Below are 21,412 nucleotides of genomic sequence, written 5' to 3' on the forward strand. Positions count from 1 at the left end.
AATGCAGGAAGTTCTGGTGACTTGGTGTTAATGTACTGGCTGCTCCATATTTTCCTGAGGAAGCCCCAACTGGGCGAAACATGTTGAAATTGCAGCTTTCTTCCTTCTGTATGATTAAGTCGGGTAACCTTGAAATGCCTCTCTACGCCTGAATGGGCAAATCTGTTTTTATGAATGTTTGAATTATATTATTGCTTTGTACAATATGAATAAAATTATAAGATTTTATCTACTTTTTTGCTAATTGTGTGATTTGATACCCTAAAAGTCCCAGGGGTTGGTGACTCCCCAGCTCCCTTTTTCTGCCCCCCCCATTCTTTTCTCCTTATTAATTATTGGGACGTGGTATCCATGCTGATTTGACTCCTGCTCTCTCAAAAACTTTTTTCTAACATGTATTTTCAGTTTGTGGGGCTCAGATACAGTTTAGTTCTGCTTTAAAGTTTTTTTTTTTTTTTAAACAAAAAACATGTCATACTTACCTCCTCTGTGCAGTTGGATTTGCACAGAGTGGCCCCGATCCTCCTCTTCTGGGGTCCCTCAGCGGCGCTCCTGGCTTCTTCTCTTCTCGAGTGCCCCGTTGGATAAGTGCTGTCCTTCGGGGACACCCGTGCGGGCAATCTCCCATGTCCTGCTGCTGCATCTGTTGACACAGACAGCAGGACTTGGCCCACTCCCGGCACTCGCATCATTGGATTTGATTGAAAGCAGCAGGAGCCAATGGCTGCGCTGCTATCAATCTATACAATCAGGACATGAGACACCAGCTAGAGCTGAAAGAATGAGAGTGAGAAAGAATGGGTTCAAATAAGTAAAACGGGGGGTCTGGGGGGCTGCTGCATGACAGAGGGTTTTTCACCTTAATGCATAGGATGCATTAAGGTAAAAAAACACATACCTTTAGAACCCCTTTAAAATTGCAGCCATCCCAAGGGGGAACTGACAACAGTGGTGGCCCATGCATTGTGGACGAATGGGCGCCACCCCTCCTGACACCTCCACAGCCCTCCCTATTCATGTGCCCGACCCCTTTCAGGACACAGGACACATGAAATATTATGGCGGGGATAGACGGGGGTGTGTATTTTTGAAGCACATGATTAGAGCCAGAGGCTCTAATAGGCCTCAAAATAGGGTGGGCTCGGTGTGCAGAGCACTGTGTCCCGATCCCACCCTGTTATGTGACATAGCGAATGAATTTTCGCTATTTTCACATTAACCTTCCTCCCTGTCAATCAGGAATCATGTCAGGGAGAACTGTCTCCCAATTGGCCAAAGCATTATGTGATCCTATTGGATTGCTAACGCTTTGACGGAAGAGGAGACGTGGCGGAGGAAGCTGCTGGAAGAGCAGAGCGGACACAGGAGTCGCCGCTTCCTGCCACTGCCTTCACAGGAGGAGAGCCCCATCACTCCAGGAGAGGAGCAGAGCCCTGCCACACGAGTAGTAAGTGCCCCTGGACCGGCCACGGGGGGAGGGGGGGGTGGTTGGTTAAAGGGACAGCCCGGGTGTATGCGCCTGGCTGAATATAATGGGCACAGTGGCTGTATTTGGTGGGCACAGTGGCTGCACATGATGGGCACAGTAGCTTTATTTGGTGGGCACAGTGGCTGCATGTCCCTCCCTCACAGCAAGGACACCGGTTTTATTATCCACAATGGGGAGTCTTTCATCCAACCAGGATTGCTGATACAGGACTCCGTAGGAACCCTGCACTATCCCTCACAGGCCGGAACACTCTCCCCATCTTCTCCTAACTCTGCTTCACAAGCGGGTCTCTGTCTCTGTCTATACACTGTGAGGGGTTAGCTCGGCAGCGGGTGTGTGTGACCCCCTGGATGGGTTCACAACACAAAATCAGGCACAGCAGACAGCGTTGTAGGTGCAAAAAAAACAAAAGATGCGGTTTATTTATGCTACATGCAGTGAAACATATAACAGCCAAACAAAAATAAAACATGAAAATAAATCCTGGTCAGCTTGACCTCTAATTACACACTTAGATTCCCTATCTAACAACTGAGTGCAGCCTTGTGCTGCACCAGTCCCTGTCTCTGTTGTAGAGGTTTGCCACACAGGCGTTAACTCACCGCACAGAAAAGGTGTCACACTCCCCAGTCTATACAACACAAAACTGGTTCCAGGATGGAGCATCTCCCTAAGCATGCTGGGTTTTTTTGTAGAGGTCTTAATGAGCCCACTTACTTCAGCTGGGCTCATTAACTCTTCCCCTCTAATTGTAAAAGTCTGCATAAAGCCTGAATCTAGGGCACACATATTTCCCATCCTGGATACAACCAGGTGACTTTACCTGTGTGCTGCCACATACCCCCCCCCCTCTTGTTTCAACCTTGGGGTTGTAACACAAGCAGTCAGACACGCATGTATCCGAGACAAAACATCCACATTCCCCATTTTAACACCAGGGCGATGCTTAACTGTAAAGTTAAATTCTTGTAGGGCCAGGAACCACCTATTTACCCTTCTATTGGTCTCCTTGTTCTGAGCCATCCACTTTAAAGGAGCGTGATCAGTCACCAGGTCAAAGTGCCTACCTAGCAGATAGTACCGAAGGGAATCTAGAACCCACTTCACTGCTAAACATTCCTTCTCAATCGTGGCGTAATTTACCTCATGGGACTTCAACTTCCTGCTGAGGTAAATGACTGGGTGCTCTTCCCCGTTCCAGACCTGGGATAACACTGCTCCTAACCCAACGTCTGATACATCAGTTTGTACAAGAAAGTCCTTAGAGAAGTCTGGTGAGTACAACACTGGCTGGCTACATAAGGCTGTTTTTAAGGACTGAAATGCTTCTTCAGCCTCTGGGGACCATTTAACCATAACAGACTCTTTCCCTTTTGTCAGGTTGGTGAGGGGCACAGCCTGAGAAGCAAAATGGGGAATGAATTGTCGATAATAGCCAGCGATTCCCAGAAAGGCTCGTACCTGTTTCTTGCTGTTGGGACGTGGCCAACTCTGTATGGCCTCGACTTTATTGACTTGGGGTTTTATCACCCCCCTCCCAATAGTGTAGCCAAGATATTTGGACTCCTCCTGTCCAATGGTACACTTCTTTGGATTGGCCGTAAACCCAGCTTCCCGGATAGAGTCTAGGACTGCTTGTACTTTTGGCAAATGTGAGACCCAGTCTGTGCTATGGATAATCGCATCATCCAGGTAAGCTGCAGCATATTTCTGATGGGGCCTCAGAATCTTATCCATTTTCCGCTGGAATGTTGCCGGTGCATTCTGTAACCCAAACGGCATTCTCTTATATTGGAATGCCCCATCTGGGGTTACAAACGCAGTTTTCTCCTTGGCCGACTCGGCCAGGGGAATTTGCCAATACCCTTTGGTGAGATCAAGAGTTGTCATATATCGGGCTGTTCCCAGCCGGTCAATCAACTCATCTATATGCGGCATGGGGTAGGTGTCAAATTTTGTAACTTTATTTAATTGTCGAAAATCGTTACAAAACTGCCAGCTCCCATCAGGTTTGGGCACTAGTACGATAGGACTGGACCAGTCACTCTGGGATTCCTCTATCACACCCAATTCCAGCATCCTTTGAACCTCCCCACGTATTGCCTCCCGTCGGGCCTCTGGTATTCTATAAGGTTTTAGTTTTACCCTTTCTCCTGGCGGGGTGATAATGTCATGCTCTACGCCAGATGTTTGTCCCGGAAGCTCAGAGAAAATCTTTTTGTTACGAAGTACAAACTCTTTAACCTCCTGTTGTTGGGGTTTCGATAAGGTGTCTGCTATTCCAACCTCAGGAACTAAGCAATCAGGCTGTACTTGTGACAAAGTCTCTGCGACTAGGGATTCCCTATCCCTCCAGGCTTTCAGCAGATTGGCGTGATAGATCTGCTCCGGCTTTCGCCTTCCTGGCTGTCTAACCCTGTAGTTCACCTCACTAATTTTTTCAATTACTTCATATGGACCTTGCCATTTGGCCAGAAATTTGCTTTCAACCGTAGGGACTAGCACCAAGACCCTATCCCCCAGGGAAAAAGTACGGGTCTTGGCCCCACGGTTGTACACTCTCTGCTGTGCTAACTGCGCTTGGGTTAAATGTTCCTTTACAATTGGCATTACCTGTGCAATTCTATCTTGCATCAGGGCGACATGCTCAATCACACTCCTGTGAGGAGAACTCTCATTTTCCCAAGTTTCCTTGGCGATATCCAGCAGCCCTCTTGGGTGTCTCCCATAGAGCAACTCGAAGGGTGAGAAACCCGTAAAGGATTGGGGTACCTCCCTAATGGCAAACATCAGATAGGGTATTAGACAGTCCCAATTCTTTCCATCTCTATCCACCACCTTCTTTAACATTTGTTTTAGGGTTTTGTTGAATCTTTCAACCAACCCATCTGTTTGGGGGTGATACACAGATGTACGCAATTGCGTCACTTTGTACAACTTGCATAATTCTTTCATAACCCGGGACATAAAGGGTGTACCTTGGTCCGTAAGCAGTTCCTTACAAATACCCACGCGGCTAAAAACAAGAGATAGCTCTTTGGCTATGGTTTTGGCCGAGGTATTTCGAAGAGGAATTGCTTCCGGATAACGGGTGGCATAGTCCAATATAACCAAAATGTACTGATGCCCCCTGGCGGACTTCATTATCGGACCTACCAAATCCATTGCGATCCTTTCAAAGGGGACCTCAATGATAGGAAGAGGTACCAGCGGGTTACGGAAATGTGGCATAGGTGCCGACTTCTGACACACAGGGCAGGAGGAACAATAATTTTCTATTTCCTTCATGACCCCAGGCCAATAGAATCTCTGCAATATCCTATCTCTGGTTTTCTCTGTCCCCAGATGAGCCAATTCTAACACCAACTTCCTGTAAGGTTTGGGCACTACAAGTTGCTCAATGGTTTCTTCTGCCCTTTGAGCCACTCGATACAGCAGGTCCCTTTCCATAGTGAAGTAAGGATAAGTGCAAGTCTTATCTGGGTTCACTAACTCGCCATCTATTTTCACCACATTTTCCCGTGCCTTTATTAGGGTGGGGTCTTTTAACTGTTCTGTGGCAAAATTTTCCCTGTGAACCTCAAGATCCGAAAACTCCACAGATGGCATGTTTTCATCTGAGGATGTTGGCTCCTCCCCAGTTTCTCGAGTTTCCCCCGCCAATACCGACAAGGGAAATTCAGGAGAGTCCTCACCACTCCCAGAGGAATTCTGGTCATCTTCCTGGTTTATAGGGGCACCAGTGAGGGGCTCAGGACAATCCCAGAGTTCCCAGAATTTTGGAAAATCCCTTCCCACAATAGCATCATGTGGTAAGTGAGACACTAACCCCACCTGATGAGAGAGGTTACCTTTGGGGATCTCAAAAAACACTGAAGTTACAGGATACTCTCGGGTGTTCCCATGCACACAAATAACAGCCACCCTGTTCTTCCCAGAGACCTCTGTAGTAACTAATTCAGCTTTTATCAATGTTACCAGGCTACCTGAATCCAGCAACACATCAACATTTCTACCATTAATACACATTTTACATAAATGTTTCTCAGGTCCCCGAATGGCAGTGCATGCAACTGTCGCAAACAGCGACTGACGTCTCTCCCTTATAAAGTCACATTGCATAGGCTCATCCACAATGGGGCAATTGGCTGCAATATGTCCCTCTTGCCGGCAGCGGTAGCAAATAATCTTTTTCGCTGCCTCTTGCAGCATGGGCTTCCTGGGCTGCTCCCGCCAGACCTTAGGTAGAACTCCCACCCTCTCACTCTCTCCACCCTCACCCCTTGGAGTCATCTTACCCGCCACTGGGGATGATCTGGTCTTAGGGTAGAAAGTCCGTGAGTCCCTGGAAGAGGTGGTCAGGATCTCTGTAGCCAAGTACCTCTCAACGAGATCGACAAGTTTATCTGCATTTTCTGGGTCTCCATGGCTTACCCATTTTTGGATGGCAGTAGGAAGAGCTCTCAGGAAACGATCCATAACCACACGTTCCACAATGTTTGGTGCGGTCAAAGTCTCTGGCCGCAGCCACTTTCTGCTCAGGTGAATGAGATCATACATTTGAGACCTGGGGGGTTTTCCAACCTGAAAAGTCCAATTATGCACACGCTGAGCCCGGACGGCCAGGGTGACACCCAGCCGTGCCAATATTTCTGTTTTTAGCACCACATAGTCTTTTGCTTGGTCAGGCTCTAGGTCATAATAAGCTTTCTGCGATTCCCCAGTTAACAGAGGGGCCACCAGTCCAGCCCATTGCTCCTTAGGCCACTTTTCCCTTTCAGCAGTCCTTTCAAATGTGGTCAAAAACACCTCCGGATCATCCTCTCCAGTCATTTTTGTCAGTAAACGGCTCACACCAAAGGATGCGGTATTATTGTAAGCACTTGCTTCATTGGTCTGCGGACGTTGCTGTATTAATGTCTCTATTTGCCGTTGAAAACTCTGCTCTTGCTTCTGCAACAGGTCTATGAAGCGAGCTTCAGATTGCTGCTGGGCTTGTTGCTGAGCTTCCAAACTCTGCAGGTGAGCTTTCTGCTGAGCTTCCAGACTCTGCTGCAAAGTTGCATTTATCTGCTGCTGGGCTGCAAGGCTCTGTTGTTGAGCTGCAAGGCTCTTTTGTAAACCTGCATTTGTTTGCTGCTGATTTGCATTTGCTTGCTGCTGGTTTGCATTTGCTAGAGCCAGCTGTCTCAGTATCTCCTCCATGCTGGCCTTAACAAAAAAAAAAAAAAACTGCCCGCATTCTCCACCAACTGTGAGGGGTTAGCTCGGCAGCGGGTGTGTGTGACCCCCTGGATGGGTTCACAACACAAAATCAGGCACAGCAGACAGCTTTGTAGGTGCAAAAAAAACAAAAGATGCGATTTATGCTACATGCAGTGAAACATATAACAGCCAAACAAAAATAAAACATGAAAATAAATCCTGGTCAGCTTGACCTCTAATTACACACTTAGATTCCCTATCTAACAACTGAGTGCAGCCTTGTGCTGCACCAGTCCCTGTCTCTGTTGTAGAGGTTTGCCACACAGGCGTTAACTCACCGCACAGAACAGGTGTCACACTCCCCAGTCTATACAACACAAAACTGGTTCCAGGATGGAGCATCTCCCTAAGCATGCTGGGGTTTTTTGTAGAGGTCTTAATGAGCCCACTTACTTCAGCTGGGCTCATTAACTCTTCCCCTCTAATTGTAAAAGTCTGCATAAAGCCTGAATCTAGGGCACACATATTTCCCATCCTGGATACAACCAGGTGACTTTACCTGTGTGCTGCCACAACACACACGTGAAGATATCCACCCAAAAATGGCTGACCAAATCTCCCAAGATTTGCTTGTCCTATCAAGACACCAGGTTTCTCCAAAATGGTATTGGAGACAATTATAGAGGCAAAACAGCTGTGAACATATGTACACATAAACATATCAAATTGGCTGAAAAGTGACTATATACACTTGCTAACTCACTTCCTCTTGCAGCCAGCTAGTCTGCCTTGCACTACAGCTGCCTACACGCCTGCACGGGTGCCCTCAGGGAAAGCGGCTTTCCGTGTGGGCACCCGATGAAAACAAGGAGCCAGGAGGGTCAGAAGAAGAGGATTGGGGCTGCTCTGTGCAAAACCCTTGCACAGAGCAGGTAAGTATAAGATATTTGTTATTTAGAAAAACAAACAAAAAAAAAACCTTAACAATCAAACTTAACTTCCAGACTGCCGCACGCTGATATACGTCCTCTCTTTGAAGAGGGATATCTTCATTATGGCAGCAGCTAGCTGCCATAACCCCTTCTTCAGGGGACAGTCCGGTTTCCAACAATAGTGGTCTCTGTGTCTCTCCCAACGCTTTCCAGTGCCCTCGGTTGCTTACCGGGGCTGTTGGTAGCGGCCCCCACCTGTCTCCATACCATTGCAGGGTAGAGGCGGCATCAAAGGGCCATTTTTTATTTATTTTTTTTTTTCAAATGACAAAATGTATTTATTTTTTTATTACATTTTAGTGTAAATAGGAGATCTGAGGTCTTTTTGGCCCCAGATCTCATATTTAAGAGGTCCTGTCATGCTTTTTTCTATTACAAGGGATGTTTACCGTACATTCCTTATAATAGGAATAAAAGTGACACCAAAAGTGACACAAAGAAAAAATAAAAGGCAAATTAAATAAGATTTTTTTTAAGTGCGCCCCATCCCGCCGAGCTTGCACGCCGAAGCGAATGCATACCTGAGTAGCACGTGCATATGAAAACGGTGTTCAAGCCACACAGTTGAGGTATTGCTGCAATCAGTAGAGCGAGAGCAATAATTCTAGCCCTAGACCTCCTCTGTAACTCAAAACATGCAACCTGTAGAATTTTTTAAATGTCGCCTATGGAGATTTTTAAGGGTAAAAGTTTGTCGCCATTCCACAAGCGGGCGCAATTATGAAGCGTGACATGTTGGGTATCAATTTACTCGTAGCGTAACATTATCTTTCACAATATTAAAAAAAATTGGGCTAACTTTATTGTTGTATTTTTTTTTAATTCAAAATGTTATTTTTTCCAAAAAAAAATGCGCTTGTAAGACCGCTGCGCAAATATGGTGTGACAGAATGTATTGCAACGAATCATTCTCTAGGGTGTTAGAAAAAAATGTATAATGTTTGGGGGTTCTAAGTAATTTCCTAGCAAAAAAACTGTTTTCAACTTGTAAACAACAAATCTCAGAAAGAGGCTTGGTCCTTAAGTGGTTAAAGCGAAGTTCCACCCAAAAGTGGAACTTATTCTTTAAGCACTCCTCACCCCCTTGCATGCCACATCTGGCATGTCATTTTTTGGGAGGAGAGCAGGTACCTAGTTTTGACAGGTACCCAGCTCCCACCTCCTGCTTCCATCGCCTCTCCACCTAGGTGACTCCTTCTCTCCCCTACCCTCTCTGCAATCTTCTGGGACACATGACAGGTCCCAGAAGATTGCCTGGCCACTAATAAAGCACAGCGCAACTCGAGCATACGCAGTGTGCACCCGGCTGTAAAGCCACAAGCTGTTACAGCTGTCTCCACTTGCAATGCCAGCACCGTGGAAAGGTGGGGAAGAAGAGCAAGACTTCACTTTTTGTAGCTGCTGACTTTTAATAAACTTACAAACGAGTGGAACTTCACTTTAAAGAGGAGCTGCACCTAAAAAAAAATATTAAAAGCCAGCAGCTACTAATATTGCAGCTGCTGACTTTTAATAATATCACACTTACCTGTCCCAGGTTCCAGCGATGTCGGCGGCAGATGACGAGCGATCGCTCGTCTCGCTGCAGCCACCGCCGCCATCCTCTGTCAGGGAATCGGGAAGTGAAGCATGAGGGCTTCACTGCCCGGTTCCCTACTGCGCATGCGCGAGTCGCGCTGCGCTTCTCTTATCGTCCCCCGCTGTGTCTCTGGGAACTGTGTGTTTCCCAGAACACAACGGGGGGGCGGAGCGATGCGGGGGTCTGCGGCGGTCTGGCCGGAAGTGGGTGCAGTTACCTGGATTATTCAGGTAACTGCACCCCCCTCCCCCCTGAAAGGTGCCGATTGTGGCACCGGAGGGGGGGAGGGATAATACTAGCGGAACTTTCCCTTTAGGGTGAAGAACCGCTTTAAGCCTGGTACACACAGATCGTTTTTTGTTTTTTTTCAACCAAGCAGGCTGAACAAAAACAAAAGCTGAGGAGCTCGCGAGGAGCTGATCGGATGCCTGTTCAACAGGAGCCAGACAGGCTGGTGTAAACCCTGGCTGAATGTCAGACAATTTCTGGCTGATACTTGCCAATATTCAGCCTGTGTGTAGAAGCCTTTAGTTGTCAAAGGAACAGGTGTTCCCATTGGAACATCCCTTTCTATCTTGGTGACAATAATCAACATAACAATTAGATATTAGATTTCACCAGGAGGCACAAAGACAGCAATTTTACAGGAAATAGGTGTAGCGGATGATATTTTGGACAAAGAGTCATTCGATTGTAAATTTTGTTTTTGCCTCAGAACGGTAATAGGTTTCTGAGGGTTAAATTATGTAGGTTAACTTTGACATCAGTTTGGCTGCGCTGTGTTAGAGTTCTGCCTGGTCATGTGTACAGTGAGGTGCACGTGACTGGCCAGAACCAGGCCTGGTTTGATGTTTTGGGTATCAGCTTCCTCGGAGCCAATCAGTGGGTGTGCCGGGCCCCGCTGAGGAGGGGTACTTAAGACGTTGAGGTCACGTGTTACGCGTGGTTCATTCGTGAGGCCCTAGCCTGTTCCTGTTTTCCTGGACCGGTGTAGCCCCACAAGGGATCCCGGTCACAGAGGGTTCGACGCTCCGCAACATGCTTCTGTTGGTTACCCCCAATAGACCCGCCTGGTTTGGGGTAGGGATCCGTCTGTTCCCGAGTCTCGGAACCGGCTGGTCCGAGGAGCAGTAACTGAGGGAGGATTCAAGGTGTCCGGGTGTGCTCTTGGCTTGGGGAGGCACCACAGCTCGTGAAGGTGACCGGGGGAGGACTCTTCGGAGGAGGGCCGACAAGCTGGCAGCCTGAGAAGTGCCTGGTTACTGAGTTGGGAAGGACATTGACGAATCCACGCTTTTTCCAGTACTATCAAGGAGACAGAGAACGTTCCAGGTACTGAGGAAAAGGTTCCTGTTAACTTTCAGTTACAACTTGTTCAAGGTCAGAGATTTTACAAGTTCTGAATCAAGGTGCTGACTGCCATAATCTCTGGCTAGAGATTTGTTCAGCCTTGAAGTGCCCAGCTGCGAGTGGCTACTCTCTGGGTGGTACTAGAGACTTTGTTATATCTGCAGTTCAAGGTGCCTGAGTTATTCACCCTTGCCCTCTGTTCCCATATGAGACTGTGTTGTTGGATGTTACCCCTGCAAAATAAAACCTTTCAAAAGGACTTTATTGGTGTCAGTGTCCAAAGTTGTTGGGTATCAACCCTGGGAACCCCTTAGACATGGAAGAACAAGCCAAGCGGAGGTCACCGGTAAGCCCTGCAAAGGGTTATGGCCGATACATAGGTTTTAATCCTTCTCTACCCTATCCAATAATATTATTGCACACTCAATTTTTCTTGGTTTTGTATAGGTTTATAAGACACCTTACCCCCTTACCCCCTTCCCATTTTTATGCAAATAAGCTCTGAGGGAGGATTATATCAGAGGGGTAGGTGCCTGGTGGAACGAGATCTTATTTGCATTCAATATTATGCAGCTTATTAGGTTTTCAATTTGTACTTAAAGAGGAAGTAAACCCCTTCCAACCACTTTGACCTACAGGTAAGCCTAGATTAAGGCTTACCTGTAGGTCCAAGCAATATCTCCTAAACCTATATGGTTTAGGAGATATTTGCCCGAAAATGTGCACCGCTGTCTACGGCGCATGCGCCGTAGACAGCGGCGCGCAGGCGCACTAAATGCGGCAAGTCCAAGAATGGATTTGCCTAATTTGTCGACTCCCGTGCGCATGCGCGGGAGTGACGTCAGCGGCGGAGCTGCGAGACGCGACTCCCGTGCGCATGCGCGGGAGTGACGTCATCGCGGCTTCGCCGCTGTCATTGGTCGGAGCTGCGAGACGCCACCAGCAAGATGGATGCGGCGGACTACAGGGATCAGCGGCGACTTCGCTGGCTCCTGTGTCAGGTAAGTGACACATAATGAGCTACTATGCGATGCATAGTAGTCCATTATGCTTTACCTTTGCAGGGAAAAAAAGAGGAAGTAAACCCATCAGGGTTTACTTCCTCTTTAATAATATCAAAGGACTGCTAAAGGTATATTTTGCTTTCCTGTCTACTATTGCATTGGGGAAGCCCTCCACATACCAAACACACACAGTCAAGCCAAACTACTCCCCAGATAACATGCTTTGTGGCCTGCTAATAAATACCCATCTCCTAAACCAGGGGTCTCCAAACTTTCTAAACAAAGGGCCAGATTACTGTCCTTCAGACTTTAGGAGGTCCAGATCGTGGTCAGCGGGAGTGTAACATTTTCTGGCATCAGTAGGCGTAAACATCACCACATTTGGTATTAGGCAGTAATTGTGCCCACACCTCATAAGACTGAGGTAGCAGAGCAAGTGATCTACAGCCAGGTGAGTGACCCTCCACTGGCAGAACCAGCATGCAGACAGCCGGGCAGGAGCCTAATAGCTCACAGATTCTACTACTCTGAGGAGCACCTCCCCAATTGCTACCAGAGTACTCAAATTCCATTGGGGTGGCCCTTTCTCCTTGGATCCCTCCGGCTCTTCATCTGTGTTACCAGAGCTACCTTTGACTTCACTGTGATTGATGCTTTCTATGAGGATGAATGTGCCTAGCTGTGTTCTTTATTGTTTTACTAAAGTAGTGGTTTTCAGCCTTTAGATTCTTATAGAAACTATGGGGTTGATTTACTGATCAACCCCATGCGGGTGCGCTCCTGAGTCCTGCTGCTGCGTCCATTGACACAGATAGCAGGACTCTGCCCTGCCCCCCATCTCCCATGTAACTGGATTTGATTGACAGCAGCGGGAGCCAATGGCTCCTGCTGCTATTAATATCTGTCCAATGAGGACCCGAGACAATGGCTGGAGCTGTTGGGCTTGTTATCGTCACTGGAAAGATCGGGTTCAGGTAAGTAAAGGGGGGCTGAAAGTTTTTCACTTTAATGCATATAATGAATTAAGCTGAAAAAACACAAGGGTGTACAACCCCTGTAACCACTTGCTTACTGGGTACTTAAACTCCTGTCCAGACCAATTTTCAGCTTTCAGCGCTGATGCACCTTGAATGACAATTGCACGGTCATACAACACTGTACCCAAATTAAATATTAAGCATTTTTTTCCTACAAACAGAGCTTTCTTTTGGTGGTATGTGATCACCTCTGCGGTTTTAATTTTTTTGTTCAAAAAAAATATATAAAAATATTTTTTTATATATTTTGTTGTAAAATTTTGCAAACAGGTAATTTTTCTCCTTCATCGATGTACGCTGATGAGGCAGCAGTGATGGGCACTGATAGGTGGCAGTGATGGGCACTGATGGATGACAATAATGGGCACTGATCAGAACTGGTTGGTTACACTGATAGGCAATCACTGCTAGGTGGTACTGATTGGCACCACTGGTGGGCATTGATAGGTGACACTTGTGGGCATTGATAGGTGGCACTGGTGGGCACTGGCAGGGGGTACTGTTGGCACAGATAAGGCAGAATTGCTTCTTCCTCTTCTGGACCGATGTCCCTTGCAGATAAGCTGGTGAGAAAAAAAAAACGATTACCAAGCTTTTGTTTAGATCGTGTGATCAGCTGTCATTGGCTGACAGCTGATCACGTGGTAAGGGGCTGGGACCGGCCCCTTAATTGGATCTGTGATCACCCGAGTCTCGGTGACTCTGTGATCACAGCAAGGGGCACGCCGGCGCATGCAAAGGGGAGGCCATCATATGATGGCCTCCCGGAAATTCAGGTCTGCGCTGAGGCCGTCATTTGGCTATAGTGCGGACGGAAAGAGGTTACGTATTAATAAAAGCAGTAATATATTATAGCTTACTAATTCTTAGATATGTTGACTACATTAGTTTTCTTTTTTAGGTTTTCTTCCCTCAGTTTTCGCCTGAAATCTGGCCAGTAAAACTCCTCCTGTATTAGACTGCCCCCCACTCTGAATGAAGGAGCACAGGGGCACCTTTCGACAGTAGCATTCTCAATCTTAAAGCGGGGTTCCACCCTAAAGTGGAACTTCTGCTGATTGGAACCCTCCCCCCCTCCGGTGTCACAATTGGCACCTTTCAGGGGGGAGGGGGGTGCAGATACCTGTCAAAGACAGGTATTTACACCCACTTCCAGGCATAGACTCCCGTGGGACACACACGGGTCTCAGAGAAAGCGCGGACAATTCCTATTGCGCTGCGCGACTCGCGCATGTGCAGTAGGGAACCGGGAAGTGAAGCCGATTCGCTTCACTTCCTGATTCCCTCACCTAGAATGGTGGCGGCAGCAGCCGAGAGCCGAGCGATCGATCGGCCTCGGCTGCCGGCATCGCTGGACCCCGGGATAGGTGAGTGTCCATTTATTAATAGTCAGCAGCTGTAGTATTTATAGCTGCTGGCTTTTAATATTTTTTTCCCCAGTACAGTCCCACTTTAATTAATATGTTCAACCAGTGGGTTGGACAAAAAAAAAAAAAGGAGGTACATTTTCCTGCATCTACACAAGCGATGTGAATGCAGGAATCTCTCCTGCTGTGCTATTGTATTACGAGAGCAGGGACCCCCCCCCCCCCACCATCAGAATACACTGATCTGCTCTGCAGCCATTTGTTGAAGCTGCTGATCAAATGCTGGTTTTCCAGAAGGACTCTTTGACAGAAGCTGGTTTAATGACTTGTATATGGCTTGTACTTGTATACCCAGCTTTAGATGCCTTTTTTCAGACTTTATTTATTTTGAAAACATGTTTCAGAAACCCACATGTTTAAAAATTGGGGTTTCTGAATCATTTTTCAGAAATGTATAAAGCCTGAAAAAAAAGGATCTAAGCTATCTTGAAAGCTTGCATCTTTAAAGTGGGGTACCCCCTAAAAAAAAAAAAATCAAAAGTCAGCAGCTACAAATACTGCAGCTGCTGACTTTTAATAATCGGACACTTACCTGTCCCAGGGTCCAGCGATGTGGGGGAACGAAGCCCCCCTTGTTCCCCGCTCCGCTCGCGGCGCCGTCATTCGTACTGTGGGCACCCGGCTGTGGCTTCACAGCCGGGCACACACTGTGCATGCGCGAGCAGCGCAGGGTGGCGTGATATGCCGCGCAGTCACCTGGGACACGTGACAGGTCCCAGGTGACTGTGCGGCACGAGGGAAAGTGATGTCACCAGCCTGGGCACGGAAGAAGGCAGACTACAAGGGACCCCCTAGCAACAGGTATTTAGAGGTGAGCAAAAAAATTTTTTTTTTCCAATTATTTTTTTATTTAATTTTTTTAAGAATTTTAAACAATTTTTTATTTTTTGGTGGCAACACCACTTTAACATAAGTTATTCAGTAAGTGCAGGTTCACACAGGGGCAACCTGTCAGACCACTTAGTCGCCTGACAAGTTACACTCCGTGCATTGCAATTGAACCGTTCTAATAGGAGCAACTCAAAAAAAGGTGTACTACTTTGGGACGACTTCGGAGCGGCTTGCATTGACTTCTGTACAAATGAATGTCTATTCTCTGCTACTATTATTTTGCGGTGTATGCGTGTTTTTGCCATCCAGACACTGCTTTAACCACTTAAGGACCGCCGCATGTAATTATACGTTGGCACAATGGCACGGACGGGTACAAGCACATACCTGTACGTGCCGACCTTCCAGCGGGTGGGGGGTCCGATCGGTGGTCCGTTTCGCTTCAGGAGTGATCCGGGATGATGGGATGGCCGTTGGTTTCTGGCCATCCCCTCGCGATCGCTCCTGGCGGACGGCGAGGAGAGAAGACATCATAGTAAGTGCACCAACACTACACTACACTGACACATAGGTACACATAGGCCCACTTTCACCCCCAGTCACCCCCCGATCACCCCCCGCCCCCCCTCCCAGTCACAGTGTCACTGATTGCAGTGATCATTTATTTACTGATCACTGCATTTAGTGTCAGTTGTGACTGTAAAAAGTGTCAGGGCAGTTAGTGTTAGGTCCAGGGTAGCCCCCTACCCCCCCTAAAAAAGGTTTAACCCCTTGATTGCCCCCCAGGTAACCCTTTCACTCCCTTTTGCCAGTGTCACTAAGCGATCGTTTTTCTGATCGCTGCATTAGTGTCACTGGTGCCCCTAGGTAGCTAGTTATTTTTTAGGTTCACCGCAAGGTTTTTATAGCGTTAGGTACTCCCATATACTACATAATAAATGTTTGTAACCCCTGATTGCCCCTAGAGTTAACCCTTTCACCAGTGATCACCGCATAAGTGTCTCTGGTAACGCTGATTAGCCAGTTAGTTATTTAGTTATTTAGGTTCTCCATCAGGTTTTTATATAGCGTCAGGTACCCCCATATACTACCTAATAAAGGTTTTAACCCCCTGATTGCCCCTAGCTAACCCTTTCACCAGTGATCACCGTATACGTATTACGGGTGACGCTGGTTAGTTAGTTTGCTTTTTATAGCATCAGGTGACCTGATCATCTGATCTGATCCGATCTATACTAGCGTCCCCAGCAGTTTAGGGTTCCAAAAAACGCATTGTTAGCGGGATCAGTCCAGATACCTGCTAGCACCTGCGTTTTGTCCCTCCGCCCAGCCCACCCAAGTTCAGTATCGATCGATCACTGTCACTTACAAAACACTAAACACATAACTGCAGCGTTCACAGAGTCAGGCCTGATCCCTGCGAACGCTAACAGTTTTTTCTGGTAGCGTTTTATACAGTCGCTGACAGCCTAGGTGCATTTTTACCTGTGAATCTCACTAGTGTACCACTAAATTTAGAGCCCAAAATGGCAAAGCGAAGGTACACTAGTGAAGAGGCCTACACGTTTCTGAGCATGACAGATAGTGAAGAGGAAGTCACTCATCTGTCAGATTCAGGCTTAATGAAATAAAAAATGAATACTCTTATAAATCCTGAAGGCGGTGCTTGGTTTTCATGGTCCTGTACGCGGCTAGGCTCCCAAAAAGTCCCACACATGTGGTATTCCCGTACTCGGGAGAAGCAGCAGAATGTATTTTGGGGTATAATTTCACATATGCCCATAGCATGTGTGAGCAATATATCATTTAGTGACAACTTTGTGCAAAAAAAAAAAAAGTTTGTAATATTCCCGCAACTTGTGGCAAAATATAAAATATTTCATGGACTCAACATGCCTCTCAGCAAATAGCTTGGGGTGTCTACTTTCCAAAATGGGGTCATTTTGGGAGGTTTTGTGCTATTTTGGCATTTTATTGCCTTCGAAACTGTGATAGGTAGTGAGGAGTGAAATCAAAAATTTGCACCCTTAGAAATCCTGAAGGCAGTGATTGGTTTTCGGGGTGCCGTACGTGGCTAGGCTCCCAAAAAGTCCCACACATGTGGTATCCCCGTACTCAGGAGAAGCAGCAGAATATATTTTGGAGTGCAATTCCACATATAACTATGGCATGTGTGAGCAATATATCATTTAGTGACAACTTTTTGTAAACATTTTTCTTTTTGTCATTATTCAATCACTTGGGACAAAAAAAAAATATTCAATGGGCTCAACATGCCCCTCAGCAATTTCCTTGGGGTGTCTACTTTCCAAAATGGGGTCATTTATTGTACTGCCCTGCCATTTTAGCACCTCAAGAAATGAGATAGGCAGTCATAAATTAAAAGCTGTGTAAATTCCAGAAAATGTACTCTAGTTTGTAGACGCTATAACTTTTGCACAAACCAATAAATATACGCTTATTGACATTTTTTTTACTAAAGACATGTGGCTGAATACATTTTGGCCTAAATGTATGACTAAAATTGAGTTTATTCGATTTTTCTTATAACAAAAAGTAGAAAATATATTTTTTTTCAAAATTTTCGGTCTTTTTCCATTTATATCGTAAAAAAAAAAAATCGCAGAGGCAATCAAATACCATCAAAAGAAAGGACGCAAATTTCATTTGGGTACAACATTGCATGACCGCACAATTACCAGTTAAAGCAGTGCAGTGCGAAATTGTAAAAAGACCTCTGGTCTTTAGGCTGACAATTGGTCTGGGGCTTAAGTGGTTAAATTATTGCTTCCAACTTTGCACCTGTTTAGTAAACTTAAAGTTACAGTAAAGCTGGCCATACATTATACAATTTTCTTCTTTTTTTTTTCCTTGTCAAATTTGCTTATTGAATTTTAACAATTAGCATGCATAAAGTACATATGGTGGCAGCAAAAGAAAACATCACATATATGGTAATAATATTGAGTTGTAGTTCCAACATAAACTATAAGTAGTTTAACTAAAACAATTTTAGCATGGATCTAACTACTCAAAAGACTCATACATTGTAGCGGCGGCTCCTGAAAAGCATGCGCTATGCGTTTTTTCTAAAGTTAAAGTTGCCTAAACTGCTGTTTGGTTTGGGTATAATTATCTAAATTGGGCCTCGGCATCAGTCTGACTGGACTGTGAGATGTTCAGCCTGGCCACAGGGGGCACTGTCTCTTCTGGCAGGCATGGAACTATGGTCTGGTCAGGTGCTTAAAGCGGTTCTTCACCCTAAAGGGGAAGTTCCGCTAATCTGATCCCTCCCCCCCTCCGGTGCCACAATCGGCACCTTCCAGGGGGGAGGGGGGTGCAGTTACCTGGATAATCCAGGTATCTGCACCCACTTCCGGCCAGACCGCCACAGACCCCCGCAGACGCCCCGCCCCCTGTTGTGTTCTGGGAAACACACAGTTCCCAGGACACAGCGGGGGATCTGAAGAGACGCGCAGCGCGACTCGTGCATGCGCAGTAGGGAACCGGGCAGTGAAGCCGCCATGCTTCACTTCCCGATTCCCTGACAGAGGATGGCGGCTGTGGCAGCAGCGAGACGAGCGATCGCTCGTCATCTGCCGCCGACATCGCTGGACCCTGGGACAAGTAAGTGTGATTTTATTAAAAGTCAGCAGCTGCAATATTAGTAGCTGCTGGCTTTTAATATTTTTTTTTAGGTGCAGAACCACTTTAAGTTACTCTCTCTCGGAGCCCGCTCAGTGGCGCTCTCGCTGTGCTTTCTGGAAGAGGGTACTTAATATGCGGGCATCACGTGGTTCGGGGTTACGGTACAGTATGTTGTGCTGACTACATGGTCCTGGTCCTCCTGACCAGCCCCCAGGAAAGCTATGGCCTAGGGTGCGGATTCACCCAACTTTAATGTCTCGGGGCTGGCTAGCCCGAGTCAGGGGAAACAAAAGCAGGATTCTGAGGTGGTTGGGTGCCTTCTCGGGTTCGGGAGAGACCCAGTGTACTTCAAGCATTCCAGGGGAGGACTCTTCAGAAGAACACCACGTACGGGTTGGTTTTCTTAGCTAGAGCCTGGAAGGGCTGAAGTAACGGAGAGAATCCGGTCTTGTGGATATCGCCAAGCAGGCTGAAAGATCCAGGTATCCTACAAGAGTTTTCCTGCGTGTTCTACAACAACGTCTGTGGCAGAGACATCATCTTGTAAGTTGAAAGACTGTTCAATTGTCTGAGTTTTGCAAATAAAATCCATTCAAGTGGATCTATTGTCAGTCTCAAGTTACTGGGCCAATTACCATGGAACATCCCCTAGACGTGCAACAAGGAGAACGGAAGGTAACGGTAAGCCCAAAAATAACCGGCAGCTCCTTCGGGGGTTAGTGCTACAAGAGGATAAAACCAACTTAGACCATGTTAATATAAGATGACCTCAGATTAAAAAAAAAAAGGTCTTAATTATTTTTAAAGGAGTTGTAAAGGTTCATGTTTTTTCACCTTAAATGCATCCTATGTTTTACTTACCTGAACCCTCAAACTTGTCCCACGGGGACATGCTCTCTCTCTGCCCAGGGTTCTCAGGACTTGATTGGATAGATTGATAGCAGTGCAGCCATTGGCTCCCGCTGCTGTCAACCAAATCCAATGACCCGGGGGTGGGGCCGAGTCCTGCATTTGGCCTATATGGACACCAAATGCTGGACTCGGGAGCGTGCCCGCAAGGTATCCCCCCCAGGAGAGCGCTTCTCCCAGGGAGTTATCTGATGTGGGGAGGAGCCGCGAGAGCATGGTGTTCGGGGCCACTCTGTGCAAAACGAACTGCACAGTGGAGGTAAGTATGAAATGTTTGTTATTTAGAAAAAAAAATAACCTTTAAGCCCCATACACACTATCAGATTTTCTGCTGATTTTTTTTTCCTTCAGATTTACCAAAACCATGTAATATGAGGTCAAACCTTAGGAGTTTCAATTTGTATGCAATCAGACAGGCCCTTGCACTACATGGTTTTGGTAAATCTGAAGACAAAAATCAGCAGAAAATCTGATAGTGTGTATGGGGCTTTAGAGCCATTCTAAGAGTATAGTTTTTAAATAAAAAAAATTAAAAAAGAAATAATTTTATAAAAATGTCAAATCTTAAACTACATATTGGAACTATGTACAACTGGTATAATGATAACCAAGGAAATAAAAGTTCTGCTACCAGAACTATATAAAGAGTAAATTGAAAGAGGAGAGAGAAATATACAATTTTCTTATTCAATTTCCTTTAGCTGTACCTTACATTATATAATACAAGGACCTGCCTGATTGCATGCAAATTAAAAGCGTTTAGGTTTGACCTTGTATTACATGGTTTTGGTAAATCTAAAGGAAAATTGAACAAGAATATGGTATAATGTATGGCCAGTCTCAATCCCTGTCTGATCATTCGGTCGATTACCCATCCTGGTTGTAGTCACTATTCTAAGGTCCCAGGAGAGGTATGACATTGACATACGGATGCTGGCTTTTCCTAACGTATTTATAAGTGCATATGAAAACACAAATACAAACATATAGATAGATAGATAGACACACACACAAGACTGACTAGTTTACTGAAATAATGTAACTAATACCAAGTAAATATCATTATACGGTTAATACAGGGTCACCGGAATCGAAGAACAACGCAAATCCATCTCATACATATGCTACAACAGATGCAATATTTCATTTCTCTGTGAAATCTAATATTTTAATCCCACCATCCTCACAATTCTGGTTGTGTACAAAGTCCTAACAGAGCAATGAATTGTTGTAAATAAACATGTAAACAAAGCACTAACATCACTGAAGCGTTATTTCTCTTTTGTGCTGTCTCGGTAGAGACGGTCGCTGTTTTCACATACAATCACACAAGACAGGCAGACAATTACATGAAGTAGCTGAAACTTCTGCACACTTCCTATGATGTTTACAGCAAGGAGTCTCATCCACACACACAGACATCTTGACCCTTCACATACATTGCACAGTACATATTTACAAGCGCCCACAGACATCATTTAGCCTATCTTAGGTACTAAGAGTAGAAAAGGATGGGTAATTTACCGTCTTTCATCTGTCTGCGATGTGACAGGATTTTATTTTTTTATTATTCAGGATTTAAAGAGCCCCCCCTCCCCCTTCCTGCTCTGCTGTTTCCTGTGACTCAGATGACATCACAGCAGGCAGCTGGAATGTGAGTGGTGGGGGTGGAGAGTATTACATGCATTCTTTGCAAACTCTTGAACCCTTCCCCAATCTTTTGCATCCTTTCAGTATAGTTTTGTCTATACACGCTTGTTATGATACTCGCTGCTACTGTCTCCCATCTAACCTTGTACTATTTCAGTACTGGACGCAACACAAGATAACAACAATGCCATGGATTATAGAAGGTCTTTGTAAGGAATTAGAGGAAAAACAATAATATATTAAATATATATATCTGCAAAATGGAAATGGATAACCTGGAATGTGGATAGT

General features: G+C 45.9%; 1 protein-coding gene across 1 annotated transcript in view; it reads right to left on the reverse strand.

Moving 5' to 3' along the window:
- The window catches only part of PPARD (peroxisome proliferator activated receptor delta), a 97,457-nt gene extending 76,336 nt beyond the window's left edge, over window positions 1-21,121 (reverse strand). The window contains exon 1 of the mRNA XM_077481424.1: window positions 20,996-21,121. Within this exon, the coding sequence (XP_077337550.1) occupies window positions 20,996-21,005 (10 nt within the window). The 5' untranslated portion in view covers window positions 21,006-21,121. The remainder of the gene's footprint in view (window positions 1-20,995) is intronic.
- Between the last annotated feature and the right edge of the window lie 291 nt (window positions 21,122-21,412).

The sequence above is a fragment of the Lithobates pipiens genome, unplaced genomic scaffold, assembly GCF_037356315.1.
Source record: "Lithobates pipiens isolate NorthernLeopardFrog02 unplaced genomic scaffold, aLitPip1_a1.2 Scaffold_16, whole genome shotgun sequence".
NCBI lineage: Eukaryota > Metazoa > Chordata > Amphibia > Anura > Ranidae > Lithobates > Lithobates pipiens.